This window comes from Microchirus variegatus, assembly GCF_963457635.1.
Source record: "Microchirus variegatus genome assembly, chromosome: 21".
Taxonomy (NCBI): Eukaryota; Metazoa; Chordata; class Actinopteri; order Pleuronectiformes; family Soleidae; genus Microchirus; species Microchirus variegatus.
The window spans coordinates 16,521,801-16,535,407 of record NC_139822.1 but is presented as its reverse complement, the minus strand read 5'-3'; the positions used below and the strand labels follow the sequence as shown (position 1 = coordinate 16,535,407).

The 13,607-nt window shown below is 39.3% G+C and overlaps 1 protein-coding gene across 1 annotated transcript in view; it reads left to right on the top strand.

Moving 5' to 3' along the window:
* Window positions 1-13,607, top strand: part of LOC310942286 (formin-1) — a gene marked incomplete at both ends in the record, with an annotated part of 54,565 nt that overhangs the window by 30,859 nt on the left and 10,099 nt on the right. Inside the window, 7 exons of the mRNA XM_083907643.1 lie at window positions 1,956-2,017; window positions 2,185-2,273; window positions 3,358-3,487; window positions 3,577-3,723; window positions 4,024-4,083; window positions 4,164-4,284; window positions 12,027-12,119. Of these exons, the coding sequence (XP_083763769.1) occupies window positions 1,956-2,017; window positions 2,185-2,273; window positions 3,358-3,487; window positions 3,577-3,723; window positions 4,024-4,083; window positions 4,164-4,284; window positions 12,027-12,119 (702 nt within the window). The remainder of the gene's footprint in view (window positions 1-1,955; window positions 2,018-2,184; window positions 2,274-3,357; window positions 3,488-3,576; window positions 3,724-4,023; window positions 4,084-4,163; window positions 4,285-12,026; window positions 12,120-13,607) is intronic.

Below are 13,607 nucleotides of genomic sequence, written 5' to 3'. Positions count from 1 at the left end.
TTTAAATGTGTTTCCTACGGAAGAGAATTAGGGCCACGTGTAAAAAAAATAAAAAATAAAAAACCAGCATGAATTCTGAGATTAAAGTCAGAATCCTGAGAAAACATTTTTTTGACTTTAATCTTAGAATTTTGAATTGTGAGATTTAAGTCATATTTCTGAGATTAAAGTCAGAATTATGAGAAAAAAACTACACATTTTAACTCAGAATTCTGACTTCCTCAGGAATAGAAATAAGTCAGAATTGTGAGATTAAAGTCAGAACTGTGAGATTAAAGTCAGAATCCTGAGAAGAAAAGTCAGAATTTTGGCTTTAATCTTAGAATTCTGACTTCCTCAGGAATAGAAATAAGTCAGAATTGTGAGATTAAAGTCAGAATTCTGAGATTAAAGTCAGAATTCAGACTTTCTCAGAAATAGAAAAAAGTCAGAATTGTGAGATTTAAATCAGAATTGTGAGATTAAAGTCAGAATTCTGAGGAAAAAAGTCAGAATTTTGACTTTAATCTCAGAATTCTGACTTCCTCAGAAATAGAAAAAAAGTCAGCATTGTGGGAACAAATGTATTAACTTTGAATTTAAGTTAGAATTATGAGGGGAAAAAAGTCTGAATTTTTTCTTTAAATAGAAAAAGTCAGAATTGTGAGATTAAAATCAGAATCCTGAGAAAAAAGTCAGAATCATGAGAAAAAAGTCAGAATTTTTATTTTAATCTCAGAATTCTGACTTCCTCAGAAATAGAAAAAAGTCAGAATTGTGAGATTTAAATCAGAATTGTGAGATTAAAGTCAGAATTCTGAGGAAAAAAGTCAGAATTTTGACTTTAATCTCAGAATTCTGACTTCCTCAGAAATAGAAAAAAAGTCAGCATTGTGGGAACAAATGTATTAACTTTGAATTTAAGTTAGAATTATGAGGGGAAAAAAGTCTGAATTTTTTCTTTAAATAGAAAAAGTCAGAATTGTGAGATTAAAATCAGAATCCTGAGAAAAAAGTCAGAATCATGAGAAAAAAGTCAGAATTTTTATTTTAATCTCAGAATTCTGACTTCCTCAGAAATAGAAAAAAGTCAGAATTGTGAGATTTAAATCAGAATTGTGAGATTAAAGTCAGAATTCTGAGGAAAAAAGTCAGAATTTTGACTTTAATCTCAGAATTCTGACTTCCTCAGAAATAGAAAAAAAGTCAGCATTGTGGGAACAAATGTATTAACTTTGAATTTAAGTTAGAATTATGAGGGGAAAAAAGTCTGAATTTTTTCTTTAAATAGAAAAAGTCAGAATTGTGAGATTAAAATCAGAATCCTGAGAAAAAAGTCAGAATCATGAGAAAAAAGTCAGAATTTTTATTTTAATCTCAGAATTCTGACTTCCTCAGAAATAGAAAAAGTCAGAATTGTGACATGAAAGTCAGAATTCTGAGGAAAAAAGTCAGAATTTGGACTTTAATCTCAGAATTCAGACTTTTTCGGTAAAGCATTTGTAGTCTCTTCTGTTCTGAGAGGAGACGGTGGCTCACATTGAGACCCGAGTCTGCCCCTCATATCTCTGCCCTCACAGCCTGGAAACACTTTTCAGCCTCACCACCTCATAACCTAATATCCTCAAAATATTAGGTGTATTTTTCACCTCCACGTTAACGGAATAATGCGTTGTAGTGGTCGGTGCAGGGGTGTCGCAGTGTAAATGTGAGAATAGCACACACATGGCTCTTATTTTCCCAGTTCCATTATTCACCCATAGTATCTCTTACATTCATTGACCTGGAATTGAATGTTCTATCAACAAAATTACAGGCTATGGTGATTATGAAGTTTACATCCCCAGTCAGAAAAACAGGTTTTATCCTTCAGGCTCTGGCAGCACTTAAGACGACGGCATGGCTTTGGCTGAAATCATATCCATTATTTAATGAGACTGACTTAGTGTTTATAATGAATATTCTAATTGTTCCAGCTGTTCTTACTGTGGACAACTCTGTGGTGGATTTGGAGACCATTGAAGCTTTATATGAAAACGTAAGTAAGGAACAACATTGCTGCATGGTGTGTTTGTTTTTGACCGATACAGAATAAAGCATTCTTTGGCTTAGTACAAGTTGTTTTAAATGCAGTGTTTTTATTTTGCCGTATCTGTATAAACACTTTGATTATGGACTCTGTGTATGTGTGTGTGTTGTTGACAGAGAGCCACCAGCGACGAGATGGAGAGGATAATGAAACATTACGAGACGTCAAAAGAGGACGAAGTCAAACTGTTGGACAAACCTGAACAGTAAGATAACGTCCAAAAAAAGTCACAACATTTTGTGTTTTTACAAACAAATTTGCATGAATATTTAACTTAATATTCAAATGTAGCAAATTAGTTTATGCTATTAAAATATATATATTGAATTGGGCAGTGTATGTATGTATATGTGTTTATATGTATATGTATGTATATATATATTTACGTATATATGTGTGTATATTTATGCATATGTGTATATATGTACATATATATATTTTTTCTGCCTGATTCAATATATATTTTAAATAGCATAAACTAATTCATTTGATACATTTGAGTATGAAATTAAAGTTAAATGAATAGTTTCATTTTTTTTTAAATACATATAAATTACAAAAACAAATAAAAATACTGCATAAATACAAAACCATTTACCATAAGTGATGACATTTAAGAGGTTTCTTGAATGCATCTTCAAGCCGCTCTTCGAATCTCTTACATTTATACTCACATTTCTATTTTTACTTTTCTTAAAATAGAAAAAATATCTTTTGGGTGGGTATACTGTATGTTTATCGTCTTAATATAGTTTCTCTCCTACTGTGCACATGAGTCTTTTAATGAACATTGCTTCAGCAGTTCCCGTCAGGGTTAAGTAGTTTCGGAGCCGGTTAACGAGGCCCGGGCCCAGCAGTGGTGCCGCTCAGCCCTGCCCTTCCTATTCCCATGTTTGACCAGGCTGTCACTGAGGTTGCCTGAGTCATCCCCACTCAGTGTCTGCCTCCATCGGCGGGCTCTAATCACACAGGATGTTACCTCTCCCCTCCGACACGGCACTGTTTACACAAGTCCTCCTGCATCAGGACAGAGCCGCCTTTGATCAGTCGCCGTGCGCCGCTCGCCGATTTTCCCCCTCCAGCCCCGACCCCGTGGACCTTTCAAACCCAGCCGAGCAGCGCCGCTCACGAGGATCAGCCGCCTCTGCCTGTCTGTGGAAACCAGCTTTGACTCAGCCAGTCTCAGCCTGTCAAGGCCCCCAAAATAGTTCTTCCTGTTGGACGTTTTGTTTAATTTTGTCCTAACACATCACACCCTCTCCTCCTCCTCCTCCACCTTTGTTATCCAGGTTCCTCTATGAGCTCTCCCAGGTTCCTGACTTTGAGGGCCGTGCCCACTGCATAATTTTCCAGTCGGTGTTCCTCGATACCATCGCCTCCATCCGCCGTAAAGTGGATGTCATCTCCAATGTGTGCAAAGTAAGAGCATCCGCTATCTATGTAATATCACTGTGTAGATATGTGACTGTTTAATGAAACCCCAAAACTGTTTTTGTGTGTTGTGTCAGGAGCTGCTACAGTGCAACAGTCTGAAGGATGTAATTGGTCTCGTTCTGGCCTTTGGGAACTACATGAACGGAGGGAACAGGACAAGAGGTCAGGCGGATGGCTTTGGATTAGAGATCCTCCCCAAACTAAAGGACGTCAAGAGCAGGGTAACACGTTTTATATTTGGCATGTTTAGTGCTGGGCACGGTGACGCATGACGCGTTTCCATGACGTGACTCTTGATTTGTTAAAATGAGTCTCTAACGTAACGCTAAACTTTAAAAACAGAGGCAGTACACAGGTACGCTGGGTACGCGCGTTAACGCAGCTAACACGGCGCGTAAACATGACGTCAGACACGTCTTTTAACAGTCAGTCATCATCGAAACGCGCCGTTAGTGCCTGTTGCATTACTTTCTCTTCCCTGTGCCTCTCCCTTCTTCTGAACGTCTCTTTTTCTTCCACAGGACAATCGCATGAATTTGATCGATTACGTGGTTTTGTACTACCTACGCAACTTTGACGAGGTAAGCTGCAGTCGTCGTGTCAAAACAACATTGTACTCTTTTATAAAACCTCCTCCTGACGTTGTTCTGTGTGGTTTCAGCATGCCGGTACAGAAAAGAGTGTGTTCCCTCTCCCGGAGCCTCAGGACTTCTTCCAGGCTGCTCAGGTTAAGTTTGAGGACCTCACCAAGGACATCAGGAAGCTGAAGAAAGAGCTAACTGGTAGGATATAAATACACCACTCTATTAGTACTATTTATGTGACTGAATTCCCTGTTGCATTTTTATGTCAAGATCAATTTAGTTTATGTGTGAATCATTACACATTTATTAGACGTGATTTATATTCCCATTTGCCCTGAACAGAGCAGGTCGTGGGTCTTTAAGCGAGGCCTCAGCTTTTCCTAGTTTCCAGACGTTGTATCACCCATGTCATCATAACACCACAACCACGGCTGTTTCCAGCTGAAGTTGCATCTCCACTGTCTGACTTCGAGAAAAAGCTCAGTGAAGCAAAATTCCAGCTCTCTGAGCGACAAACCCCGGCCGATAAATGCACTTTTTTTTGTGTCATGTGCGCCAAAAGCCACTGAGTGACCCAACGAGCCAGCCAGTCGGTCTTGGCCAGGGCCGCGTGGAGGTTAAAGGCGACGGCCCCCAGTGCCCCTGGTGTCTGTGGTTATTTAAATCAACCAATAATACGGCATATGAAAGCAATTAGATATGCTCCACGGCTCTCGCCGACATTTTTTTTAGATCGCTGTTAAAGCGCTCTCCTCTCTGACCCGGGGGAGAAAATACAAAGAGTCTACAAAAGTACCCAGACCTACCTCAAGCTGTCACTCATTTATTAGGAAAAATGGAAGACCCCGAAAACAATAAATGCAACATAAGGGCCCTTATATTTGATCTGTGCTGCAGCGCAGTCTGGCACAGTAGTCCTCAGGGGTATAAGCATCACAGGGGCAAGCACTGGATTCTGGATCTTTGTGAGCTCCACCTATGACTCCCACCATTTTTATCCTCTCCAGCCGCCGGGAATAAATATTTATGCCTGGCTATTATAAACCACCCTAAAGAAAAGCAACTGGTCCTAATTATAACGCTAACACCAGATCACCTCCGTCCTCATTGTGTCTGACTCCGAGAAAGCCGACAACGAATTGCACTTTGATTTCACTGAGGCGAGGAGAAACTGTGTCTGATCCAGAGGTGGTGACTGCAGTTGTTGGTCGTGTCTTGCCCTCCAGCCTTGGGTTAAAGGTCAGGAGACTTGGTGCTAGCAGTCAGAAATGAATCTCCCTTAGTTGATCTCTTTCTCAGACATAATTGATGTTGATTAGGGATGGATATGAATATATATAGTAACACTTTAGATTAGGGAACACATATTCACCATTACCTAAGTGCTTACTAACATATAAGTAGCATACTAGCCCTTTATTAGTTATCATTAAGCACATATTAACTCCTTATTCTACCTCTATTACGACATGAATTAAGATTTTTCCTACAGAAAGTCTTAATATGTGCTTAATATTTACTAATAAAGGGCTAGTATGCTACTTGTATGCATGTTAGTAAGCACGTAGTTAATGGTGAATGTGTTTCCTAATCTAAAGTGTTACTATATACATATATATATTGTTTCATTATAAAAAATAGTTGATGCAACCATTGATAGCAACAGCTTAGATTTTTGCATAAGTGATGATATTTAAGAGGTATCTTGAATGCATCTTCAATCCGCCCTTCGTAGCCCGTTGAAGTAATGACGTTTACATCTCGTTCGCTGCTCCTGCATTACTTTCACTAGCTCTCATGCGCTGGAATTTCTCCTCTGGTGAAATGATGTGCAATGTAGAAACATAATTTAAAGTCTATCTTGTAGGTTTGGCTGCAGAATTAATGCGTTTATTTAGAGATAATCAATTTGTGGCACCGGAGCAGGATGTGTTGTGTTGTGGAGGGATACTTCAATATTCGACAGATAATTTTATTCTTCATACACAGTGGCATTTTTGCTTGTAATATCCATCATTCCTAAAGTGGACTGATGGATGCCTCTCAGGACACGAATCGCGTTTTTAGACGATAATGACGTTTGTTTTCCCGCATGGTTTGTGTGTCGGTGTCAGCGATGCTCACTTGCCCTCTCCTTCACTGGCTTGTGCAGAAACATGATCCTCTTTTGATGGGGTTTCCTGTTTGGGGAGAGGGTGATGACCTCTCTCTGTGCTCTCTGAGAGGGATGAGTGTGGAGGCCACAGTGACCTAAACCTACTGTAGAACTCTCAGATAGCTCCCATGAAGACAAATTATATTCCAGTTCTGTCTCAAATCCATCACGGCACAGCTCTGGCGCACAGCGCACCATACTTCATAGATCAACACTTAACGACCATTGTGCATCTACATAAAGATCACTTTTAACTGCTGCGTAATTGGACCTGACAGAGAGACGGGGACGCTGTACCGAATGATATAGGATCAAATAAAAAGAAACAGTCAGAGCTCATTTGCTGCTCAGGGGAGTTTAGTGTTTCACAGAAGACCAGGGCATTCATCGCAGTGGCAAATCAGACAGTGTCTTGATTTTAAATGGCCTTTAATGTCAGGTTCAGGCAGGGCCTTTAGCCTGAGGTGCGTTTTATGGCGGAGGCTGCGCTCAAAGGGCCCATGTGTGAAGTCGCTGACGCTGAAGCGCCTGGCGCTACCGCTCAACTCACAAAACACAATCAAGGCTTTGCTGCATTTTGGGATTTTTGTCATCGCCTGGTTACGAGACGGGTCAGAGTTTATTTATTTTGTCAATTTCACAACGGGATATAGATATACTTCAGACTTCATCCCAATAAAAAGGAGAGCTGGACGTCTTACAGTATAATGAATAGTTAGAGATAAGTGAGAGAATTCACATTTCACATATATATATATATACAATACCGTTCAAAAGTTTGGGCTCACCTATACAATTTTGTTATGTTTACCATTAAAAGTCACACTTTTATTCATCAACAGAGTTGCAAAATGAACAGAAAATACAGTCAAGACATTGACAAGATTAGAAATAATGATTTTTATTCAAAATAATACATTTGTCCTTTCGTCAAAGAACCAGCAAAAGTGTTTTCAGCTGTGCTAACATCATTGCACAAGGGTTTTCAAGGGTTTTCTAATGATCCAATAGCCTTCTAACGCGATTAGCAAACACAATGTACCATTAGAACACTGCAAATGGGCCTCTATACACCTATGTACATATTCCATTAAAAACCAGACGTTTGCAGCTAGAATAGTCGTTTACCACATTAATAGAGTGTAGTATAGAGTGCATTTCTGATTCATTTCGAATTGAAAAAAGTGCTTTTCCTTCAAAAGTGAGGACATTTCTAAGTGACCCCAAACTTTTGAATGGTAGTGTAACTCAGAAATGTCATATATTTTGCACAAGACTACAGGGATTCACCTCAAATTCTGTATTTATTTATTATATTTACCAAGAAGGTGATCACCTGTGTATTGTTTACTTGTTTTTGCTTTATCACAATCCCGGACGTAAAGAGGGGGGGGGGCCCCTCTGGTCACATTTATGAGACGTAAAACATTTGTCACGCTGATATTGTGTGGTTTTCCACAGGCATGTCCCTCTTGAACACAGCTGTGTATTGTATTTGGTGTGTGTGTGTGTGTGTGTGTGTGTGTGCGACCGTGATTTCCTCCTCCTCAGTGACTGCGGTAAAAACACAATTCAACATCAAAGTCGCTCGTCGTCTCGCGAAAACCACACTGGGCGAGTCCTGGATGAAGAAGTCTGGCTCTTCTTGTTTGTTTGTCTTTCCCCCCGTTTACTCGTCCACCACCACAATCGCCCCCTCATGTTACGCAAAAGGCTGTTTTCCCAGTCGGTGATGACGTGTTGTGCTGACATACACACTGACACAGTTTCCTCCTTTGGATGTTTTTACTCTAATCAAAGCTAGATTCAAAGGTGCCATATGTAAGAATGTGGCCAAAAAACGGTTACGACATTCAAATTCAAAACACGAGGTCTTTTGGGTTTCTTTTTCTGACGTAACTGGCAACCCGTGGTTGCTCGGCAGCTGAGACTCTACTGACTGCAGTGATTGGTAGATGGCGGTAGGTGGCGCCACATGCCAAAAACATGATTTCAAAACATAAACATGATTTGCAGTCTTTTTTAATGCAAATATTTTGTCTGTACTGTTGTTGTTGGTGAGTTCAGTTTGTAATATGAACATTATTCCTCAGTCTCTGTGACATGTTAGGAGGATTTAATGGCCAGTTGCTTAAGATTTATTACATAATGCACCTTTAAATGTCCCTATTGCACATCATCATCATCTCAATCCAACCAGGACGCTGATTTAACAGGTGATGCACAAATTATTCCTCACTTATTTGAATAATAATAACAACCGCCGCAATAACATCTCGACCCTGGAGTTGCCCCACTTCCAAAGATGCTGAGTCCACCGCGTGTGATCTCATCCGTCTTTCCCCTCGTAGTAATAGTGGAAGGCCATTAAAGATCGGGAGCTCTGTCTCCCGTCATTACCCTGTCTGTCTGTGGTGGGGAAACTCGTCCCCTGTGGCTACATGACTGGACACAGTGTCTGACGCTAGAAACTGTGCCGCAAAGCAGCCGAGAGTCCAGACTTCATAGTAGCTGCTGTGAAAACAGTCAACTCTTATGTTTCCAGTCATATCTCTGCCTCACTGGTCTTGCCAAGTTTTTGCTGTGTTAGATATTTGTGTTCGACTACTTCATAATGTTATTATTTATTAACAAATGTGATGCTTACCCAGGAAAAAATGACATTTACTTTATATCAAAAATGTGTTTAAATATAATTTTTATTCATAATTCCATACTGCACGAATTATTTAGGTCAAGAAAAATGGTCTTCATGGTCAATCATATATATATATTTTTTTTATTTTTTAACCCGGTTACAGTTACAATACGTCCATATTTCTAAATGTGCATTATCTATTGTATCAGCAGTTAATCCAATATTATCTAATACTTCCTTATATTTCTTTTTTTCCTAGTTTTAATTACGCTATTTATGGATTTTAAAAGTTGTTCAACTCAGCGGTTGAAACTGGTTGTTGTAGAGATCCACAAATGAGTCGTGACGGATTGATTTCCATGTGCAGAAAATCTAATAATATCATTCCAGATGTAAAAATGTTAAAATAATCAACGGTTAGGAATACACAAAATAAAGAGATATTAATATTAATAATTTCTGGAAAGATTTGGAACAGACCTTTACTGAAAAAATGCAGGTAAAACAAATATCTTGGGACACTTTAGAGTTAATCTTATCCAAAGAATAAAGGAAACTAACGCTGTTTTTTGTGTCTGACCTGATGCAGGAGAAATTTGTGAACGTAGCCTGACGAAATGTTTCAAATCGGAGCTTTTCTCTCGTTCTTTCTTTCTTTTTCTTTTTTTTTTTTTGTCCTTCCAGCTGCTGTGTTTTTGTGGGCTTTCTCCTCGCGGCCTTTGCTGTCTGGACCACATTTGGAAGAGAGCCGCCTCTAAATTGTAGTCTTGCTCTTTTTAAACACTGTTTTAATGGGTCCTTTTGAGTTGTGTGTGTGTGTGTGTGTGGGGGGGGGGGGGTGAAAAAAACACAGTTTTGTCCCAACAGGAAACGTCAGTTGTCATGGTTGTACGGTTGCTTGTTTCTGTGCTGTCACCGTCTTTTGCTTTAGTGTCCGTGAATCGTTGAAACTGCTCCACTTTTCAAAGTCTCGTGTTCCCCATCTGATTTAACTAAGACGTCCGAGAAAGAAATAAATAAAAGATGTGATAGAAGCAGTTTACCGCGGCACAGGTGCAGCAGCTCCACATGCAAACGTGCGAGTGCCAACCTCGGATCAGAGAAAAGCCCAACGCAGTGAAGTGAGACAGCGGCCAGACCATGTTGTTAATGCTCTTGTTGTGTTGTGCGGAACAATTCAGCTATGCAGTCATAAGCAAGTAAAGGCATTTATTGCAGCCATTAATGACTTACAGGTTGGAGGAACGGGCTTTTAGTCGAGAGGAAACGGTTGGAAGGTCTGGCTCGGTCACGTCTGTTTCCTCCAACTCGTGCGATTTGGCTCGTTTGGCCTCGTGACAACAAAAACTCATCCACAAAACAGCAAACGATGTCAGCCGCGCTCACACGGAAACATCAATTTAGAGATTTAATCTCCTCAGCCCAGAAAACTAAATTTTGTCCTTCTAGTTTTCTATTTATTCCAGATTTATAACACTGGTCAGCTCCAAATGTATTAAGTTTAATAAAACTTAATTTATTAAAGGTGCATTATGTAATAAATCTAGAGCAACTGGCCATAAAATCCTCCTAATATGTCACAGAGACTCAGGAATAATGTTCATATAACAAACTGAACTCACCAACAACAACAGTACAGACAAAATATTTGCATTAAAAAAAATATTTTGCAGACTGCAAATCATGTTTATGTTTTGAAATCATGTTTTGGCATGTGGCACCACCTACCGCCGTCTACCAATCATTGCAGTCAGTAGAGTCTCAGCTGCCAGGCAACCACAGGTTGCCAGTTACGTCAGAAAACGTTTTTTGGCCACATTTTTTTTCCAGCTGTATTCGGATCATTTTGATGTGCTGAATCCAAAAATCACATTGGTTTTGCTCAATCAGGTCAACTTTCTGAACAAAGCTGCATATTTGTTTTTCTTTTGTTTACATATAAGGGTATTTTCACGTCATATGATGCAAAATTCTTTGTAGAGCCGCGCAATAGGTTAACGCGCATTAACGCAATACGCGTTTCCATGACGACTGACCGTAAAAAGACGCGCATGACGTCATGTTTGTGCGCCGCGACACCGGAGTCCAGACACCGTTAGCTGTTAGCTGCATTAGCTCCTTTTTAGCGCCCACAGTCGAACTGGAGCTGTCTGTTTATTAAACGAAAAGAGCAGCGCTACAAATAACTAGCGTACCTGTGTAACTGCGTATGTGTGCCTGTGTTTTTAAAGTTTAGCGCTACTTTAGAGACTCATTTTAACAATCCGGAGTCACGTAAACATGAAGTCACGCACGTCTTTTTCCAGTCAGTCGTCCGCTGCCGTTCGACAGCTCTAATTTCTTGCAATAAACAAATTCTGAAGATTTTGCATGTACCAACTTATGACTAATTGTTTTTTTTATATATATTACAAGTGAATGAAATGGCTTCGACTAGAAGATCTTGCAAAAAATAAGCCAGACGTGTTCTGCTACATCTGCGGTGAATAAAGTTTCATAAAGTGTGCTTATCATGCTTATTTTGGTATTAAACTTGGTGACCAGGATATTAGTCAGAAGATTGGATTTTTCAAAATCAAATTAGCATAAAACCCTGACCTGATTAAGAAAAATTGATGTCATTTTTGGATTCAGCAGTGCAAAATGGTCCTAATGCTGTTACAGACATAGACAACTTACACATTTTAGTTTTTTGAGTGTTATCGAATACAATCTTTTTTGCATGTTTTCATTATTACAACGCTCTTTCTTACTTTAAAGATGTAATCGTGTGTTTCTCTTTGCTACGTTTTCCTGAGACTCATTTTCACAATATTGTACTTTTTCTTAATTAACCAATTACACGACTGTTCAAAAGTTTGGGGTCACTAATAAATGTCCTTATTTTTATTTTTTTCAATGAATATAACATTAAATTAATCTGAAATGAACTCTATACATTGTTAATGTGGTAAACGAGTGTTGAAAACTATATTTTCTATTAATTTTGCATGAATAAAAGTGTGACTTTTATTGGAAAAAAAACAAAAAAACTTGTATAGGTGGCCCCAAACTTTTGAACGGTAGTGTGTGTCCTTTAAAAAACCAAACTGTTTGTCCTTTTACTCATTATCCATCGTGTTTTTCCTGTTCTGTTCTTTCCCGTAGTTTGCGAGAAGGGCGTGCAGAAGGTGTGCGCCAACTCGTCAGAAGAACACATTCAGCCCTTCCAGGAGAAGATGGAGGGATTTACCTCTTCTGGTAAGCGAAGCTTAAAAATTCTTCCAGGACAGAAAGCATCACCCAAAGAAAAAGAAAAAAATCGAATTTTCCGCCACACGTTTTTGTTTGCGTTCTTGCTGAGAAACGACGGCGTCTGGATGCGTTTTTATAATAACGCAGCGTCGGGACAGGAGCCGACAGAAAGGGATCACATTGCTCCCTAACATGGCTCTCGTGTAGTCTCGGCTGCCATAAAGCTGGCAGGACATCTCTGGCTGTGGCCTTGTAAAGACTGGCCAACCTCAGTGGATCAGGCCTGAGGACCACCGGGACGGGAGCACAGCTTCCCCCAACACACACTTATCATTATAGTTGCAGGAGCTGCCACTTTGCTTGAAATAGTGTTAAAATTATACTGAATTAGTTCCTTCTTACAGCAATGGAATATTTGGGTGATGCGAATAAACAAACGCTTTTTCATACTGCAAAAGGTGTATGGCAACACATGGGAAATGCACTCGGGTAAAAGGAATTGTCTTCAACTAAGTATTCTTTATATAATCAAGTCATTGTTAGGTCCATACCTGTGAATTATGTTCTTGTTTTTGTCCACGAACCCAAAATGATTCACTTTTAATGATTTATTTGTCATTTGGAGCAAAGAAATTAAGAAAAATATTCACGTTTAAGAAGCTAAAAACGATCAGAAATCTCGTTTTAATCGTGAAAAAAAGCTTCAAACGAAATAGGTGGTGATTCATTTAGTAATTGTTTCAGCTCTAATGCACTATAATAATACTTACTACTACTATGCATATACTACATATATGCATATGACTGTAATAATAATGCATTTTATTTATAAACGCCTTTTTACAGAGACAAAACAATAAAAAAAATAGATAACAGGACGACACAGTAAACAGAAAAAGATATCTGCAGGTGTGAAGTTAGTGTGATCCATTTCTGTGTCTTGTATTCCATTTTTAGTCCATTAAAAAAGGCAGATGATTGTAACAGTGCCATTTCACATCCACCTTGTATCTCCAACCTCGTTTCCTTCAGCTCTGGCCAGTATCTGAGCTCTTATAATAAACCCCGCAGGGTTCCCACTGGGCTGAGATACGGCGTCGGTTTTTGCGAAAGCACATCTTGAACATAAACCTTCCAGTGGAATACTTGTAAACCTTTCTTTCATAAACAGAATTCCTCGAGCTTGTTTGCCTTGCTTTGGGGAGGGAGCGGCTGTGTAATCATCGTTCATAACGATTCCATGACTTCAAAAGGCCAAAAAAACATGGCAACGGTTTCTTCTCGCGTGAAAAAAAAAAATCTGACTCATCGGCGAACGCGTGAATTTCCTCGCTCAGGTGAAGGACGGATACATGTGTCTGGCACATGATTTTAAATACTGTATTACTTCCCGGACAGTTAATTACAATGTCAGAGATCTTAAAATAAACGGTGTTGTGTAATCTATTCCTAAGTCATCACAGATGATCGTGTTGACCCGATAATGGCAACCTG